Source organism: Onychostruthus taczanowskii, unplaced genomic scaffold (assembly GCF_017590055.1).
Source record: "Onychostruthus taczanowskii isolate IOZ18803 unplaced genomic scaffold, ASM1759005v1 scaffold23, whole genome shotgun sequence".
Lineage (NCBI taxonomy): Eukaryota > Metazoa > Chordata > Aves > Passeriformes > Passeridae > Onychostruthus > Onychostruthus taczanowskii.
This window is the reverse complement of record NW_024499573.1, coordinates 3762220-3786129: the sequence shown is the minus strand read 5'-3', so window position 1 is coordinate 3786129 and position 23910 is coordinate 3762220. Positions and strand designations below refer to the sequence as shown.

The following is a 23910-nucleotide window of genomic DNA, read 5'->3' as shown; positions in this document are numbered from 1 at the left end:
CCGCCGGCTGTCCCGCCCCGTGCTCACACGGACACGGCCTTGCACCTCACGGCCTCCCCGCCCCTCCACACGCAGCCGCCGTGGCTGGCGACATACTAGCACCACAGGCCTTACACTTGGCTGAAAAGGCCAGGTCTCTTTAGAACAGCTCCACAGTATTTTTTTTCCCCAACACGAAGGCCGACTCATTCCCCGCCAACAATGGGCAAGCGACAGGCGCAAAGGAAGGACTTATTGCTACACGCTCAGAGTTTCAGGTTAGTTTATTTTTAGTACCTGTTCTTTGGTACTGGTATTATCTGGAAAATACAAGTATTTTCTCAATGAAAAGTCGATTTTAAAGAGTCTATTTAAAAGAGCTGTTACAGCTTTACAGCACACAAAAGCCTTGCTTACAGAATCTGTTACTGCATCAGTGCAAATTCTACCAGCAAAACTCCAGCAATACATATGTTCATCAGTATCTTAATTTTGTTGTAATTCATCTTTCCCCGTGTAATTCATTGTATTTGAAAAGACTTCAAGGGTGGCTGAACTCGTGAAAACATTCAGTGCTTGCCCAAAGAAAGCAAGCTAAACATTCTTCCAGGTCTGATGCCATCATAAGCAAAATTCTAAGCATGCACCATGTTACAGCTCAAGCAACTTGCTCATTCAGTAAAAAGCACCAGTCACTAAAATCTGTATTATATTACAGTCACCATCTTGCCAAGGACTACCGAAGTTAAATGCTAGCACTAAAAAAACTTAAAAAAATACAAATCTCTTACTGTGACTCTTTAAAGATTTGTACAGAACATGTAAATAAGAAAACACTTTGTTAAAATTAAGTAATTCTGCAGTTCATTCAGCGCAACCAGGTAGTATTCAGTTGTGTCTGGTTTTTTATGCTTGTGTCCATTTTCAAAACTTCTCGAATCGCCATGGTAGCGTAAGTGGATGGGGGAAGGGAGAACTCCATCTTCAGTGCCCTGAATTTGCCATCTATCAGCAGGTGTAAGAGACAAAAAGCAAGAACAAGTGGTTAAGGGCATATATAATGCTTATTCTGGATGCCATCTAAACTGAACTAACAACTTCCACAACCAACTTCCCCAGCCCATAAAGCAAAACAACCACCACCACCGCACTCCTGTTTATAATCCACCCTGAAAAATTTAATGAAACAATTTTTTAACATTTCCTCTCAGGATAAAGTGGTGGTTTCAGATTTTTCTTCTTCTAAAAGCGAACATTCGTTCTTTCAGACTCAATTCCTAGCCTGTCTTCACTTTTCTGGAAAGCAGTGTCAAAACACCTTGTGACCAGAGCTAAGTATTTCAGTCATCTGTGTTCAGCACCAATAATACAAGCTAAGAATTCCACTTGTTAGTTGCAGATATTTACTGCTAAGCATTTACTTGATTTTACAGATGCCTGTAAGAAAATGTAACAGTCAATACACATGCTGGAGGAATGGCTTGCACCCTTGAGAAATTAGGGTCTTTATTTAGATGCCTGGCCTTAGAGGTCGTTTTGCTTAACAGTCAATAGTTAAATGAAAGGTCTTAAAGAAGCTTTGAATATGTAGCAGTTGAAAGCAACAGCCAGATCAAACTTCCATTTAGCAAACCAGCAGAAAAATCAACTTACCTGTAGGGAGAACTGGTAATGGTTTTCCTTCCAGTTTATCCAAATCCGTAGTAAATAATGGGATTTTAGGATCATCATATGCAACAACTTCCCTTTATAATATACATAAAATTTATTACTATTTTAAATTACTTAGGTTAACACATTTTATATAAATATGTATTATTATAATAGTATTTTATTATTATTATTTCAATTTGGCATTTACAACTGAAATTGAATTAGGCAAAATAATGGGTAGAGCTTTATGTAGAAGACTTGCCTTGGCTTTATGAAGATTACCAAAAAACAATTGTAAGTTAGTGAGAAGTTTCTTTGCATAACTCATCTGTTTCTGCCATTCATTTAACAGAAATCCCATACCATACCATGAGGCTGAAAAACTAACTGGGAAGTAGACAAGCTTAATATTAATTAGTGCTGATGTTTCCAGTATATAAATATTTCTATTTTTGTGCTCCCTCCTAAACCCTCTATATTTAATTCTATGCATCAGTGATCATGTATTTCTGCACATTTGTAGAGTTCCCTGTTTAAAAGGCATTTATTCAGTTGCCATATGAAAACTAGGCTGTATCTCTAACAACAGTGATTTAGTAGGGTTAAGTGATACAAATTTTTCTGATTGACAGGTAATTGGAGACCAACTTTCTTATAGCAAGACTACAAAAAAACCCTTTGTTTTGAGTATTACCTATAACTGTCTCAACATAAGTAATTACCTATGAAGTGTTCAGACAAGCCCTTGCAAGGAGTGAACAACTAGATAAGATGTCTTGATACTCCTTCAGCACAGATCAAGAGAACCAAGGAAGAAATAAGGGTATAGTTCCACTTCAGCTGCATTAAAAACGTGAGAGAAGTGCAGAGATTCCTTTCTACCTATGTTTCAGTCTGTGTGGATGTCCCATGGATCAGTCTCATGCTGTTCTGTACTTAAATAAACTCTATGCTGTCAATTCAAGTGTAATTTCTTTTATGCTCCCACTCACCAGTTGACATTCTGAGGCCGAATGATAATCTTTCTGTATGCTCCAGAAAGTGAGTAATCTCTGATTTTATGCCTCATGTTGTTGATATCAAGATTGTCAGCTACCAGCATCTCCTTGTAGGCCTCACCAACTGCAAGAGAGGAAAATATTTAATAGGAGAGAATGTAGTGTGGCAAATTTAAATTGTTTTCGTGGATTGCTCCCTTCCCTTACATTTAGCAGTTTTCAGCATATGTGGGAGAAATGCTACACAGAAATTTAAAATTACTGCAGATCTTATTACCTGTTTACTTCTACAACCTGATTAGTAGAGGCAGTAGCAAAGAACGCATCAAATCAAATTTCAGCTGAAAATAAAATTTACAAAATACTTTATTGACATTTAAATGCCATCTCATATATGCATTCCAATTTTCTAGACTTCACAGGACTAATCTCAGGTATATGGGAAAAAAAATCAAGGGCCAGACTACCCATTACTCTCTCATTAAAAAGCAGCAGAGAGAAATCAGTTGACAATTTGACAGTACAAGAACAGTTCAATCCAAAAGTGAGGAAAACATGCAGGGAACTCATGACTAACCTCATCTGTAAGAACACAGAATAGGTGAAACCTAGGGCCACAAAGCTACAAAGAGGCACTGTACCAGCACTGTCCAGGCACACAGAAATGGTGTTAGGAAAGGCAGAGCTCAGCTACAGTTGAAAGCAGCAAATGACATCAAGACCAGGAAGAGTTCAGCTGCAACATAAGGAATGACAGACTACAAGGAAAGCAATGGCCTGGTGCTAAACAGGGCAGCTGGCCTGGTGACAGACAGAAGGCTGATGGTCTCAGTGTCTCTTTTGCCTCGGCCTTGACCAGCAAAGTGCCCCAGGCCTCTCTTCTTAGAGGCAAGGTTAAGAAAAGAGGGACTACCAGTAGTGTGTCACAGACATATGTTATGAAAAATCCTTTTGCCAGGATCTTTTCTCCTGAGAAGCAGGGAAGCTTCAGCTTCTCCATGTTGTGCTGCTTTGGAATTTGGAGATTTGGAGAACTGTTTACCCAGCATGTGAAATTGTTTTTACTTGATGACCAATGACAGCCACCTGTGTTGAGGCTGTGAGCAGTCACAAGATTTTATTATCATTCCTTTCTATTCCTTTCCAGCTTTCTGATGGATTCCTTCTTTCTATTCTTCTTAGTATAGTTTTAGTATAGCATTTTAATATAATATCGTAATATAATAAATCAGCCTTCTGAAACAGAGTTGAGATTCTCATCTCTTCCCTCATCCTGGGACCCTTGAACACAACCATAGTAGTGGGAGAAGATACAGGCTGAGAGAGCTGGCTCATGTCATGGTGAAGTTTTTCTCTACCATCTCAGAGATTGTGCAGATCTAGGGATGGCCCAGACAACTGTGGAAAACCAAGTGCTGCACCCAACTTCAGAAAGAGCAGGAAACATGATTAGGGAATTACAGACCAGTCAGGCTTACTCTGGTCCCTGGGAAAAATAATGGAGTTAATCTTCTTTGGGTACACAATGACCATGGTTTTAATATGGGGAAGAAAGAGAAAAAGCAGAAAACCCACCAACACTACTGTCTTCTATGATGAAATTATTACACCTATGGATGAGGGGAGAGCAAGGACTGTTGCCTGCCTTGTCTTTAGCAAGGCTGTCAATGCATTTCCACAGCATCTTTGTGCCCCAGGTTAGAACATTACAGTGGATGGACTGCTAAGTGGGTAACAGCTGTCTGGCTCAGCATCTCAGAGTATAGTCACTACTGCTTGCAGCTCTACCTAGAAGCAGAGTTCCTCAAGGAACTGAGATGTGTCCTGTGAAATAGTGGAGAAGAGCTGGAATTCACCCCAAGCAATCTGCAGGCTAAACCAAGCTGGGGTGGCATTCAATACATGCAAGGGGAGCACTGCCATTCAGAGGGACTGAGGCACACTAGAGGAATGGGCCAAGAGGAGCCTCATTAAATTCATCAAGGACAAAATTGTGTACCTGATTAAATCCTTGCAGTGGTACAGATTAGTGTGACTCTGCTCTGCAGTTATCTGGGATTCCCAGTGGGAAGGAGACTGAGCAGAGCACCCTGGCAGCAACAAAAAGCTGACATTAATGTTTTAGAGATCTGAAGTGATGTATTGCTTTAAAAGTCACCATGGTTGAGTAGATTCAATCTTCCTTTTAAGAACAATCTTAAAGAAGACTTATGTTTTCAGAGAAAGTACTTCAGTTAACAGTCAGACTTACTTTTATGCTTTGGATAAATAACATCAAATCCAGGCAATGGCATCACTACATCATGGATAGTGTAGTTATCAACATCTCCTTCTTCAATGTGAACAGCTGTGGCTACAGTCAGGACAGAAAAATGAAGTTACCAATACAGATGATGCCTGTGACAGTTAACTTCAGCTAAATTTAAAATAAAGCCTTTGATTGAAATAAGCTTACTCTGAGAAAGATAACTACCATGTTTTATCTCCACTTAACAGACATTTCTAAGAAAAGAAGTAACAGCTTCCAAGGCTGTCACAGCTGGCAGAATCACAGCCTGGCTTCCAGTGACTTAAAGCTACATGAAGTAAGGACTGCTAGAGGAACAGCCCCCTTCCATGCACCAGGCATACATAAAGGAGAATGCAAGAAATGCCAGAGCAAATACAAGCAAAGAAAGTTTTAACTGAGTTGAGTTTCTGCTTTACAAGATACTAATGCAATAAAAAATTTATATGGTTAAAACTTCATCATGTCCTTCCACAGTCCTTCACAGATCAACTAGGTTTGAGGTCATTCTTGAGAATATTCAGTCCTCCATAGTCTCTCTTCCCTATTCAGTTGTTTGAAAAAACAGGCTAACAAACAGCTCATGGAAGTGTAATACCTAACTCCCAATTCCTTGCACAATTTGTCTAAAACAGGACAGTGGATTCAGCTGTCACTGGGCCAAAACTGGTGAGAGAAAAGAAACTATGTAAGTTTCAGACAAACACAAACTACGTGCCTTGTTTTCCTAGGAATCTGAACTATACAGCATCACTGATTTTACCTCCTTTAAGTATGAGATCTCCTGGTACAGCTCTAAGCCCGTATTCTTCTATTCTCTTGCTCACCATATTATTCCACACATAACTCTGGTAGCTATGAATATACATTAAACGATTATTTCTTGGTATCTAGAGGTAAAGAAAAAAAATTAAACACTAGATAAACATATTTTTTGGTTTTTCTGACAATCATAACCAAAAAGGTGCATATTTGAAATGTTACCTTATCCAGCAAAAAAACATACACAATTTCTTGCTATACATATTTGATTTTTGTTGTTTGAGAAAAGGATATGTGAAGAAATAATACTTTTACACACTTGAAATCTGCACAAAAAAGAACTGTACTTAAATTTACAAAAAAAACCCCAATACTTTTTAACTCTACAGGTCAAACATATGGGTCTATTATAAAACACTGAATTCATATTCAACCTCCTGAAATCTTAAGTGAACTCTGCAGCTGTGAAAGCACTGTGTTATTCTAATTATCTTCTTAATAAACAAGAAATTATCCCCAGATCCTACAATGGGCCCAGTAGTTTGCTAGTGATGAGGTATTTTCTCCAAAGACTTGATCTTGATTACAGCACTTGAAAATGACAAGTGGATCCATCACCTCCATATCAGGCTGATTCATTAGCCCACCATTGGTTTGATTTATACTTTTAAAGCAACAGGAAAACACTGAAACTGAACATTTGCACAATTCTCAGATCTGTACTATACATAACTACTACGTATAACTGTATTGTTTCCCACATACCAGAGAGGCTGTTGTATAAATTGGAAAGCTCATTAAGCATACATTTATTAGAGATGTCATCAGTTACTACACAGCAGTACTTCCAGCAAAAAGGCAGGATAAACGTAAAGATTTTTAAACTTAACTTTCAACTCATCAAGCACCAATGAGTCTATTTTAAATTCATCCTGATACCATCAAAAGAATGTTTATTCAAGTAAATACTGCCCAACTTTTACACTCACTATGCCAAATGCAGAGATTATGTTCTTCATTCCATACTTTAAGAGTCCACGTAGAAGCTGTCCTTCCACGCACCTTTTTACAGGTAGTTTCTTGAGGGCTGCTGCTGGATCTTTAGTCTTTGCCCATTCTTCCCTGCATTTGACTAAGTATCCCTTTTCAGCTAGAACAAGGATGTAAAATAAAAACATTTTAACTATACACCAAAAAAAAATCCATCTCACCTTTTGTTAAAACAGTTGAAAAATTAAAGTTTCAGTCATGGTAATTACAGATTAACAGAATCACAGAACACTTGAGGGTGGAAGGCTTCACATGGAGCCTGAGTAAACACTGTAAGTATTCAGGTCCCTTTTTAGCCCCACTGCAAGAAACTGCACAGCAAGGAAAATGAGGCAGAAAGGGAGAGTCTGAAGATTGCTTCTCCACTGCTAAACTGGCTTAAGCTTTTCCTAAACATATGCTTATTGGAGAGGAGGCAGAAATACATGATGTATCATTTTTCAGTTCTCACCTCCTGGTCGTGGTTTTAATATCAAATCCATTACTTCATTCCAGTTGTTCTGCAGAATAGCTCTAGGATTCAAACAGGAAAGTGTATTAAGAACTGACTAAGAACTATTTTAAAGGGATTTAGCCAACTTATCAAAAAATATATATTAGTGTTTAGACTTATGCAATATTAAAAGTAGTGCTATTATGCAAGATAACTGCTGAAGCAAGTTCAGAAACAAGATCTTTCTTGAATCTAAATTTAAAACTGGTACAGGCAATATGTTAGAAAAGTGTTCCCAAAAATACATTAAGTTACATGGTGATAAGAGTAAAATTAAAAAAAAAAAGGGGGGGACGATGAAAGCAACACATACCTGCCAATTTGATAAGTAGGAACAGCTGTGGTTCCAAATCTTTGCATTCCATAGTAATTAATGAATCCAATTTCCCTGAGTGAATGCATTGCTTGCTCTATCTGCTCATCAGTACCTGTTATGTTTCTAGCATTGAAAAAAAAAAAAAAGTTATAGACAGATTAAGGGTTTATACTATTTTGAGATGTCCATTATATTAAAGCTCAACATCAATATTATATAGCATGCATTAAATCCAACAGTCTCCTGCCAACAGGACTTATTTTTTGTAACACAAGCTGCACTGATATCGCTTATCTATTTATAGGAAAAAAACTCTAACAGAACCATCTAAATACGTACTAACATACTACCTGAGAACAACAGTGAAATGGTTCCCTTGCAGTTCCCCCAATTTCAGTGGATGGTTCTTGTAACTGAAATTTCCTAATTTGAAGTTCATCAAACATTTATTCAAATGAGCAAGCCTTTGTGCAGTGATTCTAAAAAGAAACAGACAACAGTGACCAACCTGTGCTTAGAAAAGCAGATAAATACAGAAATGCTGCCATTACAAAATGAAAAACAGTGAGTCCAGTTTCCCCAATTTTCTACTGTTGCCTTTTCAAAATATTTAATGAAAGAGCTAAAGGAAGATAATACATAATTCTTAAGGGTACTCATACAAAAGAAAATGTATACTGTGACAGACTGCTGCAACACTGTCTTCTCAGACCTCTATTAAAACACGTACTCCAGAAAAAGTATATTGCAATACTGATGTATACTGTACCCCCACAAGGTGAACTCTGCATTATTTGAGTAACTACTTCATGAATACATACACCCAGTCAGCAAAGTCATGAATGCAGAGTTAAGTAAAATTAGCTACTGTGTATGCCTAGTGAGATGAAGGAACATGGAATCCAATGTGCCACTGATACCTGCCATTTTTGTTGCTAGTATTTTTGGAAGCATACCCTGTTCTTTGCATCAAGCTGCTCTTGGACATTTCTGCTAAATTTTCATCAGGATAGTGAAGTTTATGAACCAGCAGGCTGGCAACTGGCAATGTCCTCTCTCCTGTGCAGGAGAGTCAGGGGCTGTGGCACCATGAAACAGACACCACACAACACTTACAGCACTCTTGGACACAACACTGAGTGTGATAATGTTAAAAAGTAAATGGAACAGCACCAGAGATGGCTACACCACACAGCTGGTTAACTGTTACCACTTTGCAAAGCTGCCTTGCAGCGACATGAATCTGGGGCTTCTCACAATTCAAAAATCAGGATTTCCTTTTATATGTGCTAACACACACACAGAGAATATTGGGAGGAAATATAGAAACAATTCAGTAGTGGATGCCCTCCTTTTAAAAAGGATTTGATCAAATTTCTAGTTTTCAAGCTGTGAAATCCTCACTCAAGGAGTGTGGTTATCAAAAAGTTGTAAAAAGTAGTGCAGGTGGGATATTCCAGCCAGCTAAAATGATATTGCAATACACGACTGGGAGGCATCTGTCATTCTCAGTTATGGGTCTAACACTAACTTAAAGTGCCCAAAACTATATAATTATCTTAAAATATGACAAAGTAAATTTTATTTTCTCTTAGAAGGTGACTTAAGGGAGTAGGTTAAGGCAGGAAAAAACTCATCATCATTTTTTTGCCCCTTCTGGCTACTCACAGTGTATGAGCAAGGGCAGTGTTAGCCTTCTCTGGCACTGTTCACAGAGTACAGTGAGAATGAAAATAGGATTCTAGCTGTAGAAAGGGGGAAACAAAAGCCAGGAAGGAAGTGGGACATTATTTTCACCACGTCATTCTGTTTTTCTGCTGTTGCATGAGATCCAAGCAGCCTCAGAGCAGGCAGGCAATCTGTCCCACTGCCTCGGCCAAGCACACGTAACCAGCCCATGGCTCAGAGTGCCACTGACTGAAAATATCAGCAGTGACAAGAATACAAAAGGATTGTGGCATCTTCATTAACACCTGTCCTTCACAAGGTCAGGACCTGTACCTGCCATTTGTGTCACTGAGTCTTTGAGGTATTTAGTGATATATCCAAGCTACCACAGCAGAAGTGCAAATACTCCAGATTGTACTTTCACTCACCTGAGAACAGCAATCTCTTGAACTGTTATAGCCCTTTTATCTTTAGTTCCCATGTAGGAAAATATGTTTGGCTTCACTCTTAAAAGCAACAATAATAGATATTATGTATATTAAAATAGCAAGAGATCAAAGACAATTTTCAGCATAATTTCCTAGAATTATTAATCTTATAAATTAAAAATAGAAAAATATACCTACATTCCTCAGAACTGGGTTACAATTTGACATGTGTGACATTTTCTAATCTCACCCATGAGTACATAAAACACAAGGAAACTTGTGTTGTAATTATATGTAGACAATTCACTTTTAACACAACAGTGCTTACAAAACGTGAACTTTGAAGTACTTCTTTATATACATTAACTCAATAAAGAAATGAACAGCCACCACCAACTTCACTAAAAAAAAAGTCATATCCACTTCTTCCTTAAATTTCAAACATGTCTGAATACCATGCCTGCACATTATGAGAGAGTATGAGAAGATAATTTAAAATTTGATCCACTCCTCTCCCTGAGAGGAAAATTTCCTTTCCTTTTCACTTTGTACTTTACACCCTGTTTTAGGTGGAGTATTTCCAGTTATTCCAGTTAAGGGCTCCAGGGATAGCAGGATTGCCATTATATACAGTCTTCCACCTAACTACGCTCTTGCCATTCTTTTCTCAATACCAACACCAGTAGTTCATTGGTTAACGTCTAGATTACAATTTTTTTTTTGTTTTTTGGACAAGAAGGGCAAAGGAAAAAGTGGGAAGTTTCCCCATGAGCAGATCACTGAACTGACCCAATTTTAAAACTGCTCTTCCTCTGCAATTCACTGTGCTCATGTCACGCTTTGGCAAATCTTTTTGTTTCTGCACTTGATGGGGTGAAAGGAACTAAGCCTGTGTTGCCATGGAGAAATTAAATCATGGAACAACAGTTTATCAACTGTAACTGCTTAGGAACTGATCAGCATATTATCACAACAATATCTGACAGGTTCATAACATACTTGCATATATTCACACACTGGGGAAAAAATGGCTTTTAATTCATGTTACGTACATTGAGGCTTTCAGCTGCCAAGCCTTTCTCAGATCAGCCAATGGCAATTGTGGACTTTTTCCATTGAAGCAGTAGAGTAGTCTTTAAAATTTCTTAGGCTCATTTTGTTCCATTCTCACCTCCTCTCAAAACTTCGATATTTTAAATTTGATACTCTAAAGTAACTTTTCATTTTAAGCTGTCTACAAATTAGAGAATAGCAATCATTTGTGCTGCTCTTACACAATTATGAAGTATAACATTTACAGCAACAAGAAACATGGAGGGAGAGGGCTGCATGCCAGCCAGGATGGCAGAAACAACAGCCTTACCTTAAAAATTTGGATAGGACATTGATGGCATCCATAGTGTCCTTGTTCTCCTTGTACAGTACAAAATGGCAGTAGCTTCCCCTAGATTTCGGCCAAGAGTGCTTTCTTGGATCTTTAAAAGCAAAAAGGTTAAAGTGTCACTTTTTTAAAAAATTTAATATTTTTGCCATTGCAGCTACATTTATTTTAAATATGCAAGATTCAATTTCTGCTAATTTCCATCTGCTTTAAAAAAAATGAAAAGGAAAGATTTAATTACTGACAGCAAAAGCTGTAAAAAAGAATGAAAAGATCTCCCCTTCCACTGGACTGTAAACTTCTCTTTAATCAGTTCTGTCACCTAGAAAATCCTGAATGAAGCAGTGACAGTTCCTTTATCATTAAATTATCTGAAAATATAGCCTAGTCATTTAATTGCTGTATCACCTGAATTAATTTCTCAAATACATTATCATTATACTGACTTTCAGCAATAGAAGCTACACCACATTTCTTCTAGCTCCTTCTATAATTAATAGTTGAGAACCACTGGAGCCCTGTTTGTGGGAAGACTACCATTATTATTTATAGTACACACATATCCTTTATTTCTGTAGTATTTTTTCTGTGTGCCACGCAAAAGAATGAATCGTATAAACCCTAAGAAATCATGCTCAAAAAATTACTTTAAGATGGTTCTTTTTTAAAATCCAATGGGATCAAGAAATCTGGTATAAGAGACATGAACATACAATCCATGGCAGGTATGGTGCCATGCTTAGAGAAGGCCAGAGGTTGAAGTAACTTCAGATTCCATAGATTAACACCTGATTTACAATTCTGAGCTACTATTTGACATTTTCTGTAGAAGGAAGAAAACTGTTAATGATTTGTTAAGCTTTTTTTTTGCAAATAACAACCACCAGAGATAAAACTTTCAGTTTTCAATAATCCACTGTCAATGGCATTAATGGGAAGGGAGACTGATTCTATGGAGCTTTAGCAACCAACTGTGAGGTTCCTTCAATTCTGAGGTTTATCAATTCCTTGTTATTTAAGAACAAAACTAAGAATTTGTTTTGTTTTAAATAAGAAGTCCCTTATCTCTTGCTAGCCACTAAGCAGACATTCCTGGCTTTGTAAAAAAAAAAGGCCTAAGCATCTTTCATAACAGGAAAAGCTAACTAAAAAAGCCAGCCTTATTTCAATATATGAACACCAATGCAGGAAGGAAGTTCTTGGAAAATACTGCTCTTTTTTTTACCCTGGTTTTACAAAGTCCAGATATCCCACACAGATAGTAAGTGTGTTTAATTCTTCCTTGTTCTTGAGAAGCTGCCATTGATGCACACACTTCTGCAAAGGCAATTTTGGATGCTACAGTATAAAAAACTATGTACAGGTTTTAGTCACCTAGAATTATTGCATCACTTGCCTTGCACCATCAGTTTCTAAGCACAGTCCCCCTCCCACAGAGTTTCATTGGGCCTGAACTGGAGACCTCATGCTCCTGCTGGTCTCTCCTCTGAGAGAGACCCCCAGTACTCAAACTCAGTCAATGAAACACTGCATTTTGCTGGAAGAGCAAGGTTCTCCAATAATATCTCAGCAATTAGAAGAGAAGAGAGTAAGACAGAGCTCAATTCACAAAGGAGAACCCTCTCCAGCTGGAACCATTCTTTATATTTAACTAATACATCTTGCACATGGTCAGGAAGTGAGCCCTGATGTGATCTACACTAAAAGGATTCTCTAGGTACTATACAGACCAATGGGGCTCCTCATGCTTTGGGCATCACAGCCAGGACCCCATCCAAAGGAGGCTGCAGCCACAGTCCTGATACTCAACCATTCCTCACCCAATACTGCAAAGCATTCAACTGGTAGATGGAGCAGTGGGACAATCTGGAGTCCTTATTGCAGTGTTTCAGAGTCATGCTACATTTTTGACAATAACACTGTATTTCCAAGCCTTTTGTTGAAACTTGAGGCTTGGAAGGTCATTTTTAATAGAAGGGTGTGTGATAAATGCTTTTAAAGTTATATAAAGACAGATAGTAGTGTCTGCAATACAGGCTGAAGGGCAAAGGCTTGGCTAACTGAAATCCATGGAAAATTTACTGTAATTGTCAACATGCACTGAAAAAATTGATAATTCATATCACTTATTACTAGCAGACTTTCTCTGCACCAAATGAATATTGCCTGTAATGCACTACAAAAAAAGAGGTAGAATAAGCCTAATTCTTGGCTGTTTCAGGGCATTTTAAGTAATATATATATATATGTAGGAATTTTAAAGAAATTATTACAAGTTTGGCCAGTCCTGCTGCTATTTAGGAGGTCATAATGGTTGGCATTTCATTTTTGTTAGTATGAAATGTCAACGTCTCTTACCTGTCGCAGTTCTGACCTCTGTCCCAATGCAGAGCATAAAGAGTACAAAAGAGTAGCATTTAATTTTTGGACTGTCAAAGGGTGTTTTGAGGTGAACATGCAGGTTTATGGTTATGGGATTGTTTATGCTTCAGGGAGCATCCAACAGCTAGGTGGTGGATGACAGCAATTTAGACAATTATGGAATGGAATCGTGCAGAGGCAAACAGTGAACATATGGAAAGCTTCAACTGGAGATGCAACAAACTTAATTTGTGGACAATGATGAAACAACAGTTTACTGACAATTTAGTAAAATAGTATTTTAACTATTTGGAGGATAAACTGACTATAGCAACATAGCAGCTTCTGATTTTAAATTTAAAGAAGCATGTTTGGTAATGTTTTATGTTATCAACAAAGTAATCAAGTATCTCAGCTAATAATCCAATATTCTACACTTCTGAAATGTTTCTTGCCTGGGGAGCCCATTCATGACTACAACATGTTTGTGGCTATATAAACAAGAAAGATATATATAATCCTGACTAAAAAGCACTTCAAGCTAACATCCATAAGCATTTGCACACACTCACAGAAACTGACATCTCCACAAACAAATGCACAGGTGCCTGCAGCATCACAGCTGGGGAATCCAAGTTTAAATAGATGATGCTTCTCTGCATCACAAGATGGTGCTCCACATAACGATTTAATCCTAGAGACACACCACTAAATTCTTTTCAGCATATTTCAAATACTTAAATTCTTTTATCTATTATCCCTTAAATCAGCTTAACAACATCCACTTGACTGTAACAGTGGTTAAGGAATAGAAGCAGCAGAAGGAAAAGATGGAGGAAAAACCATTACAAACCAACAGAACAAAACTGGCTGAGGAGAATTCTGTGCTGGTAAATATACATAGTCCATGCATAAAGCATGCAAACATACACATTTTCTAAACATGACTAAATAAGATACATAAACACATTTTAATTCAACCAATAAAAATACAACATCCCCATATTTGTTTATAACAAGCCTTAAACAAACAACTACATTAAAGGGCAAATTACTTTATTTCCCATTTTAAATGATTCTATTTCTTTATCGTTCCTCCATCTCCTTTGTCTTTAAAATTAAAGGGTTAGGTTTACACACCATCATTTGTAGTAGGTTGAAATGACAGAGGAATACAGACAATTTAAACCAAACCTTATCTTTAGTTAAATGTGCACCATTCTGCAGGTAGATAATCCTCTAAACTTACAGTAGCAACAAATTTTTAGTAACATTAAAGGATGTAAAACATGCTAATTTATTCCTAGTATCCAAAACAGTATTTTGCTAGATTAAAGTGGATAATATTTCATTTTGAAAATCCTTCATGACTTTGACTATTTCAAAAGATTAACTGTGATCTATAATGAATAAAGATCATTTTCTGCAAATATAATTAGCCTTGGAAGCAGAAGTAATGATCATGGTGAACTATGTTTATATGAAACTATAACTCTGAGAAAACAAAAGATCCTTGTCTCTAATCAAGTCATTGAGAATTTTGTCATCAATATTCAAGAGAATCAAGATCACACCATCTATCAATCTAATGTACATTTTCCAACGACAACCTCCTACATCCACATGCACACTTACACACACAATTAAGATTGTCAAAGTTAAATTCAAAAAATACTGAAAATAAAGCCTCTGTTTTGCCTATTCCCACTGAAAAAGAAGAAAATGTTCTCTCTTCTAATATGGTTGTACTGGATTAATTATTTGGAAAGAAAAACAAGTAGAAATTTAAATTTACACCATTTCTTGTGGTCCTAATCACTTCAGATGCACAGCATCAGCTGAAATGAGGAAAAAATGAAGCAAGACTACATTAGGAAGCACACTCACTTGAAGTACTTACTAACAATTCTTACTTTGGGGATAATTTTAGCATTTACTTTACCCATCTGCTGTGATACTGAAACTCACTTGCCAATGCTTTTTTCCCAGCAGCATGATAAGCAATAATGTATTTCTTTCCATCTCTATCTTCTGTTTTAGTCTCCAGTCCTGGAAACAAGGACTTCACAGCCTGATGGATGATGGTTCTTTTTTCTTTGGTGTCTTCAACTACCTGTGTTAATACACATACATGCAGAAACCAAATAAATTAATACAAAAGTGGAGGGTGCCTTAAAGGAAAAAAAATTAGCTAGATAAGATTATTTACTGTGTGCTTATTTGAAACTACCAGGTATAATCCTACTCATCTCCATGTCCCAAATTTAGCTCAATAGTTATTCTTTCAATATGTGGAATAGTTGAATGTTTAAAAATATTGATGTTTTAATGTCATTTTCTTATCTTTCTTGTTACAGAAGAGCATATTTATCTTCTTTGCTATTAAATCACTAAACACTGACCTTGAAAGCAGTGTTCCATCAGGATAAATGTTTTATGCAAACCTCCTTTTCTTTAAAACAATACTAAACAGGAAACCAAAATACTGCAAGGTAAGTTTAACACCACAGGAATTACAACCTATATTTAAGTTCCTGCGTACAGTCTCACCAAAATCAAAGTAACAACTCACACATGCATGAATTCGAGTACATCTGGAAGAGTTTAGAGAATTAAGCCCTAAACTGGACACAGTTTGGTGTTATCTATCACATCACAGTCAAATTGCTCTTATACCTTACACACATTAGAAAGCGTGTACCATCTACAGCCTCCCTCCCTCCCTCAGCCTCTCTCTGCCCCCATCCCAAACTTCCTATAATTTCATAATTTTACCTCTATGGCAACACTAGTTTCCTTATTCTTAAAAAGCTGGAGCTCCTCTAAACGCTGCTTGTCTTCATCTGACAAAACTGTAAATGTTTCTTCTGATGGGTCCTAATACATATTTGGGGAGAAAAAAAAACAAACAACCAATAACCCTCATGGAGTAACTTCAGTCTTTCAATGTTTTTGCTTAAAGAGCATTAAGAAGCATAGCCATTACTAAATAATTTACCTCATCATCCACTGGAACAGAAAAGTCATCTAAATGGCTCACACGTCCATCTTTGCCTATTTCATGGACAACAAAGTCTGAGTATCTGATAGAAAGAAACATGCATTACATTTGTAATAAAAATCCCACATCACATAAAGTCCTTTCCTAAAAAACTGTTAGCAGAATTCACTGAAGAACTCTGAATTCGTGTAAATCAATTCATGTAAAACAAACTTAACAACCATGAGAAAGCTGTACCTATTCCCACCCCCCAGAAGGATACCACAGGAACACACAGGCAAATGCAGCAGACTCCTTTGCAGATCACCAAATTCTGCTGTAGTTACTCTTGAGTCATTCTCTCACTAGTTTGAAGAGATCAGTAATGCTTATCCTCAATCCCAGTCATTACTGGCAATTAAGACTCTACTGCCTTGCCACAACGTGCAATGCATTAACTACTGCATTATCTCTGTCACTTCAAATAACCTGCAAAATAAAGTGCATTTTAGCCACTCTACAGAAGGCTGGACAAATTCAGCCTTGTTCATATATTCAGTTGGACAGAACATCATTCAAATAAAGTTACTCTACATACTCTATGACAGTAAAAAAGAATTTTACTCTGACATTTTCAATCTAGTCACTCATGTCTAATAATAAAAGCAGCCCAACTATAACAGAGCACAGTCGGTTTGTGTTGCAACAGTGAAATGATTTTTAAGCAGCATTTGCTAGCAAACTGAAAAAAAAAAAATTCTTATTGTATAAATGTTGAAAGATTAATAAAACTCCACCAGGGGAAGCTTTCTACTGTACCTCACCCAAGTCCCCCTTTTGCCATCCCTCTGTGCAGATATACACCATATTGGTGGAATTCCTTCCTGAGGAGTGTTCTGTGTCCTCTCCTCTATTATCTGTAGCTGTCTAGACATGCTAGTGATGGTACCATAAAAATGTCAAGAATGAATTAATAATAGATGTTAAAAACTAGAGTCAAAAAAAAAACCCACAAACCCATGAATTTTCTACCACATGGCTACCTTTGGCCAACCGAAATTGGCAGATTTCCCAGAAGAAGGTTCAGCACAGACTACGTTTCCCAGAAAAGGATTACACTAGCTGCTTAATGCTGCACATAAAGACTAAATACATATGTAATATGTATATATCATTTTATGTAAAATTATCTATGTATGAAGCCAGTATTTAAACACAGGGACATTTCAGTGTGTAAACAAAGCAACCTGAACTGCTTTGTTAAAATCAAAGAAACAGTGATTCTAACTTCAGTGAGCTTTTGTATTTGCATTCTATTTTATTCAAAGCTATTATTTAATTTTAAAAACCTAGAAGTTTCATTCTAAAAAGCTATTAAACACCAAATATCTTATTAAATATATAATGTGTATGTATAATTCCACATCCTGAATTTTGAAACTCCCTTCTATGTAAATGACATTACTGAGCAGATGATAATTTAAAGCCTAACTGAGCAGACAATAATATAAAGCCTAACCATCCTTACTTACAGACATTAGGACAAAAAAGTCAGAGAACAGCAAAGAACCAAAGAAGGATGGTTTTGATGCCACTTTTCAGTGCATCTCTCATCAGCACTAAGGAGAGGTACAAAAGGTGGGTGTACTGCGTAAGGTTTTATGTCTCTGCTGCTGCCAGAGAGCAACAGAAACAGCAAAGGTCAGAGTAATCATGTATCTCTACTCCTACACAGCTTCCTTCTTCAGAGCTCCATCTGACAGTAAAATAAATTTAAAAAAAAGGAAAAAAAAAAACAAACTCAAAAAACCACACACCAAAAAAATAAAAAACAAAAAAACAACAAACCAAAAAACCCTAAACAAACAAAAAAAACCCAACCCACAATTTAGAAAAGTCCTAAATTAAACCTTTCTTTAGCAGTAAAAAAAGTAATGAACCTCACTTAATCCAGCTGCAATTTGTGACTCCAAAAAAGAAAATGGAGAACTACAGCTGTGTTACACAAGGAATCAACATATGAAACAAGACAATGAGTTACCTCTCTTTTAAGATTCCAGAAAACCCTTTGTGAGAGCTAACAAATTTAGTTATGCCAACATCGCTTTCTGTCAGTCCATGCTTCATCATGTCTGCAAAGCTCTCTGGATCTCCATCTTCATCACTATCCTCTAGTTCCTCTTCTTCCTGCTCCTCACTTTCCTCATTGGGACTTTTCATGTCCTCGGGTTGTTCTGTTACAGTCTCAATACTCTGCCCAGAGTCGTTCTCTGCCTTAGAGTTCTCCAAGATCTTCTGCCTTTTAATTTCATCTGCATTGGCCACATCATCCTCAGAGCGAGGACGTTTCAAGGATACACTATTCATTTCTACAGTTTCCATGTTTAAGGCACAGGGTAGGATAGGAAGCCCTGAGAAAGAAGAAGAAAGGCTTATTTTCTGTCTGCTAAGAGCAATATCAGTACATAGGCACTTCAAGGACTCTGCCCCCTGCAATGTTTCAGGAAAACCATACATTTTCTGCATTTAAATTAAGCATCAAGTAAACATTTTGAACACCTAGAAACAATATGTACTTGGGGAGAAAGAAGGAAGACATTATGAGGGCAGCATGGGTGCTGGACTACAGCAGAGCAGGACTGAGTACTACACTGACCATTTACCACCATCACCACTCTTGCCCACCCTTATCATGGCTGCCTGCAGGCCTGTGCACACACAGGTTCTGCTGCCAGCAGCATTTTAGTGCCTAAGAAACTGTTTGTTTCCAAGCCTTCTCTTAAACCTGACTACTCTCAATTATTCCCTTTTCTATCAAGATTCCCTCTTGCAAAGACTGAGAGAGAGCGGCTGAGTTCCCGCAAACCTGAATTCTCATGTCTTTGTTTTCTATGTACTTCCAACACACAAAATGCTACACAGAATTCAAGGTGGCATCAATTCAGTCCAAAAGATAAGAGGGATGAGACACCAAAACCACTGAATCAGTGAGACAAGCAAAACATGGAAATTAAACGATCTTTGAGAAGAACATGACTACTCACGCTGGTGGAATAGGGCTCAGGGCTGCCACCTTTGTGTCAGCAGAACCACTGCCTTCAGATCTGAAAAAAAGAGGAAAATAACTCTTTGAGGAAGTTTTATAAAAAAAAATACTATGAAAACATATATGAACGCAATCACATATGGGCTCAGATAGACATGTTAATAAATACAACTGCTGAAGTATTACCATTCTAGTGACACAACACATTATTGCTATTTAGCAAGCTACAGGAGAGAACTCTGGTTTTATTTCTAAGTGTATAAGTGTTTTTATTTTCTAAGTGTATAAAAGGAAACTGGAGTTCCTATAATTAGGCATGGACAGGACCTTTCTTCCAGCATCCCCCATTGGCACAGGAGTGTAGGGGGATAAAGTGCAGGTTTTGGTAGCAGGGGCTGCACGGGAGGAGGTCATAAACTGCCCTGTGTGGGCCATGGCCAGTTCAGCTGGCTCCATAAACCCACTGCCTGCCATCCTCCAACTCATCAGATGAGCACATGGTGCCCTTGCTCCAGTTTATCTGAGAAACACAAAGGAAAGCACAGGAGGAGACACTGACAGAGTGCTCAAAAAGGCACAGGGAAGCATGGAGAAGGGGACAACTGCTATGGGCACAGCTGGAGATGCACTCTTGGAAGGAAACTCCACACTCCTTTCTTGGAGGAAACTCTCCATGAGACTATGGCCTGTGGAGGTGCCCATGATGGGACAGGGACACCCTTGAGGGGCCCATGGAGAGGACCCATATGGGAGCAGAAGAAACAAGCAGGAGAAGGAAATCTCCATGTACCAACCCCAACCTCCTGCACTACCACTGCCTTGCCTAAGGGCCAGAACATAACCTGAGGGCCAAGGAGGAAAGGGGAAGAAAGGAGTTTTCCCCAAGTCTGTGTTTAAGTAGTGGTCTTCTTTGTAAATCACCAGCCAACTGGTAATAAATTAAATTACCCATGTCAAGTCAATTTTGTCCAAGTTTCTAAATTAATATGACTTAGCTATTACTGAGAAATTAATCTAGGCAGTATTTTAGAGCCACATACAACACCCTGTATTATCTCTCCAGCCACTAAATAGCATAATCTACCCAATTTTAAAGGGCATGTTTTTAAAGGAAGTCCCACTACTAACTTGATAATCAGCATTTGCTGGGTTGGTAAGTAATCGTTACCAGTTATCAGTTAGCCAGGGCTGACTTCATGGCCTGGACACCCCAGTGAAGAGATCACCAGATTAGGCTAAAGAGGCAGGAACAACTGTTTTAGAAACGCCTGAAATGTTTTGCTCAAGTGAAGAACTGAAAATGAATGTGACAAAAATAAATGAACAATGGGGAAATAAGGAGAGACTGATAAAATTGTATGTATGGCGTGAAGAGCGATACAAGCAAGAAAGCAGAACAATTATAAAAACAATGTACCTTCAAGCTGAAAGGACCAATTTTATTCTGTCTTCAAATAAAAGTTCATAAAATCCTTCTTTCAAGAGGAACAATAAATAAAAGTCATAGCCAAGTGAAGCAATTCACCACTGTTTCCAGATTCTCTTTCCATGTACCAAAATTTATAGAGGCTGGGTTATAAAGCACTGAAGTGGAAAAGGCTTTTAGATGCCTTGTGAGATTGTGAGTATCTTCACATAGCGAACAAAATAGCATTCAGCACAATGAAATCCTCTGAGACACCTGCCAAAGGTAGCAAAAAGAGAAATCTAGTGCTTCTTAACTAAAACTGTAATATCTAGTTATTGAATTATAGACTGTTAGAAGAATTCGATGTTGGGCACAAACACTCCAAAGTTGTCAGACACAGACTATTCTCACAGCAGAAGTGTGACTCACATACTACAGAGTACTATCCTGTGCCCAAGGCAGCCATCAGCGGGGACAAACTCTGCAGGATAATTGCCTGAAGGAGCGCGCTGAAGCGAGCGGGGCACACTCTGCCTCACTTGTGCAGACTGCTAGGGAGAGGCTCCTATTATTTTCTGACAGCTGCTCAATTGTCTCGGCCCTTTTCCTAACAGGTGTTTTCATAAAAGCCAGAATCTGCATAAACATCAACTCCGCAGCAATGTTCTAACCGAGACCGAGTTTACTACTACAAATAAAACACTTGACTCTTCGCAACAAGAAACGCCGAGCGATTACTCCAGGCGCGGCACCCGTCAAGCAGGCACTGAGGCACAGAGCCGGCGCCCGGCAGCGCTGGGTGCGAAGCCGCTTTCTCATGAGACGAGGCACGTGGGATTAAAAGGCGACCGAGGAGAGGGCGACGGTGCAGCAGCAGCGCCCCAAGGCCAAGCCTTGCGGCGAGGGCAGCGCGGAGGGTGCAGGCGGGGAGGGCAGCGGCGCTCGGAGCCCGCGGGCCGGGCCGGGCCGCCGCCACAGCGCTCCGGGCGCCGGGCCGGGCCGGGCCGGAAGAGCCGCTGCCAGCGCCGAGGCTGCCGGGGCAGGGCGGGAGGACGCACTGGGGCCGGGTCAGGCGGGACACGGGGACGAGGCAGGAGGAAGGGCTCTGCCGCGGGGGTCCCGGCAACACGCGGCGCAACGCGGGAACGGCAGGGGAAAGCCCGGCACCAGCGGGGGCAAAGCTGCCCCGAGGCGGAGCCCCCCCGGCCCCGCGCCCGGGCGGGGAGCGGAGAGCCGGCCCCGCCGCGGAGCTCTTGCGCGGCTGCCGGGGGAGGGTGCGGCTCCGCCCGCCGCTAGGCAGGAGCCGCCGAGGGGGAGCCACTTACCCGCACGCCGGCACGGGAGGACGGCCCGGGCGTCAGCGCGGCGGGGCGGGAGGCGGAGGCGGCGCGGGAGGCGGAGGCGGCGCGGAAGGAGCCCGGCCCAGCCCCGCTTGGGCGGAGGCGGCCCCAGGCTGCGCCCGCCCCCGGCCGGCCCGCCGCGCTGACGCCGCGCGGGGAGCGCAGCCGGGCGGGGGGTGGTGCCGGTGGAGGGGCTGCTCCTGCCCGCGCTTCCGTCACCGCTGGCCTGGCCGGGCTGCCTGTGGGGAGATGAGGGTAGGCAGGCGGTGGTTTACAGAGGAGCTGCAACTGTGCAGAACGAAAGTTTAATTTCCAACAGGCGGCTGTAGCCAAAGCAGGGAATCGTGTACACGAGATGGTGGATTCCTGAGCCTCCCCGGCATCTGAAACGCGTGGTGCTAATTGAACATTAGTCCCAGGACAAGGGAATGTTCGAGTACCATTCAAAACCTACACTGTACCTATGCAAATCACTTTAAAAACCAGGCCAGATCTGTGCTATGAGTCCTTTCTGACATAGTCAGAATGTCATCTTCTACCCTCTTTTCTATTTTAAGCACTGGTGCAAGGAAGGTATTTTCATTAACTTCACGTAGATTTGTCCTTATTTTTAAGACCCTGTGTGTCGTGTCCCAATCCCAGCCTGTCTCAGGCTTCCTCTGAGCCAGGCTATTAATAATTTAGTGTCTCATACTTCTTATTATCTAGTTGTATTGTATTCACAGTCTCCTTATGTGATGAGACTTATGCCTGGTATGTGTATGTGGGTAACTTACTTTCTTATCTCTTGTACTTACCTCCTCCCTTGGAATAGGATAAGAAAGTAACACAATGCAGTACTGCAGCTCGGAATGTAAAAAAAATCCCAGGTATGCATGAATTTCTGAATGACTAGCTTATGAAAGACCTCATCTAGGAAAAAAGGAAGGAGCAAAGATGCAGCTCTCCTTAGGTCTAAGCAGAGATGGATCCATAGAGATTTATTCTAGAAAGCCCTAGGGGATCAAATCTTTGTGTTTTCTACAGAGCTTTAGTTTACCCCCTGTCCAGCCTTCACACTTGTAACTTAATGAACCTAGCAGATACCGGTAGGGATATCAGGAATGGGTTCAGTGCACTTCTGAGGAGAGGTGAACAGCGGACTGGAGACAGCAATGGAGGTTTAGATTGACAAGGCAGATCATGGCACTTGTGACAGCTGTAGTGCCACGGAGGAAGCCAGTGCTAGGACATCACTGACTCCAGGCTGCCTGAGTGGTAGGGGCAATGCAGGGAGAGCTATGTGTCATTTGAACATTGCTGTCATTTGGCCATTGACTGTGGCTGTGGTATGTTGAAAAGTTGTTTATTCACCTCTCCCAGGCAAAAACATCTTCCTGAAAATATCTGGCTGGGGGAAACCTCCAGCAAGACTTCTACCATGCATTGATCCAAGTTTTTCTGTCATGTAACTTCTTGCTTCTTCTATCTTGTGCAGGAGAGCTTCCCTAAAATACTTATTTTTCCTCCTCCAAATTCCTACATTAAGTACCTCATTTTCTTCAAAATCCTTGTCAGTAATTAAGTAGGTTGTATCTTACAACTGTGCTTGGTATGATAATTACCCTTCTCTTAGTTTTCCCTGTTGACTATGTGTTCATCTATCATCTACTACCATCAACTCAGATAGAATTTGGAGTGGTATGAAGTACCTCATACACTGAAGAACCAGCATTTTGAAGGACCTGCAGGTGCTACCACAAGGTAAATAGCTTAATAAG

The 23910-nt window shown here is 39.6% G+C and overlaps 1 protein-coding gene across 7 annotated transcripts; it reads right to left on the bottom strand.

Annotated features, from left to right (window-relative positions):
* Positions 1-247: 247 nt before the first annotated feature.
* PUS7 (pseudouridine synthase 7) lies at positions 248-22187 on the bottom strand. Of its 7 annotated transcripts, none has more exons than XM_041405493.1 (18): positions 22136-22173; positions 20820-21083; positions 19401-19460; positions 18398-18767; positions 16375-16459; positions 16152-16253; positions 15345-15489; positions 10998-11109; positions 9635-9712; positions 7889-8017; positions 7536-7661; positions 7181-7242; positions 6669-6829; positions 5681-5807; positions 4882-4983; positions 2625-2754; positions 1633-1724; positions 248-984 (listed from the first exon to the last, which is right to left on the bottom strand). In XM_041405493.1, exons 4-18 carry the CDS (start codon positions 18736-18738, stop codon positions 848-850), a joined length of 1929 nt encoding a protein of 642 aa, XP_041261427.1. In that variant the 5' UTR covers positions 18739-18767; positions 19401-19460; positions 20820-21083; positions 22136-22173; the 3' UTR covers positions 248-847. The 7 variants fall into 7 exon arrangements, with proteins under 7 accessions (XP_041261427.1, XP_041261430.1, XP_041261431.1 ...); XM_041405496.1 differs by lacking the exon at positions 22136-22173 and adding an exon at positions 20531-20696 and having other exon boundaries at positions 20820-21392; XM_041405497.1 differs by lacking the exon at positions 22136-22173 and adding an exon at positions 20571-20696 and having other exon boundaries at positions 20820-21392.
* Between the last annotated feature and the right edge of the window lie 1723 nt (positions 22188-23910).

What these genes read in the sequence shown, in the direction of transcription:
- PUS7 (XM_041405495.1), bottom strand. Translation starts at nt 18,738, where the DNA reads ATGGAAACTGTAGAAATGAATAGTGTATCCTTGAAACGTCCTCGCTCT. An exon ending in GTCCTATCCAAATTTTTAAG is followed by an intron (nt 9,713 to 10,997) that starts GTAAGGCTGTTG and finishes GTTGCTTTTAAG; the next exon opens with AGTGAAGCCAAACATATTTT. An exon ending in CAAGAGATTGCTGTTCTCAG is followed by an intron (nt 8,018 to 9,634) that starts GTGAGTGAAAGT and finishes GTTTCTTTTTAG; the next exon opens with AATCACTGCACAAAGGCTTG.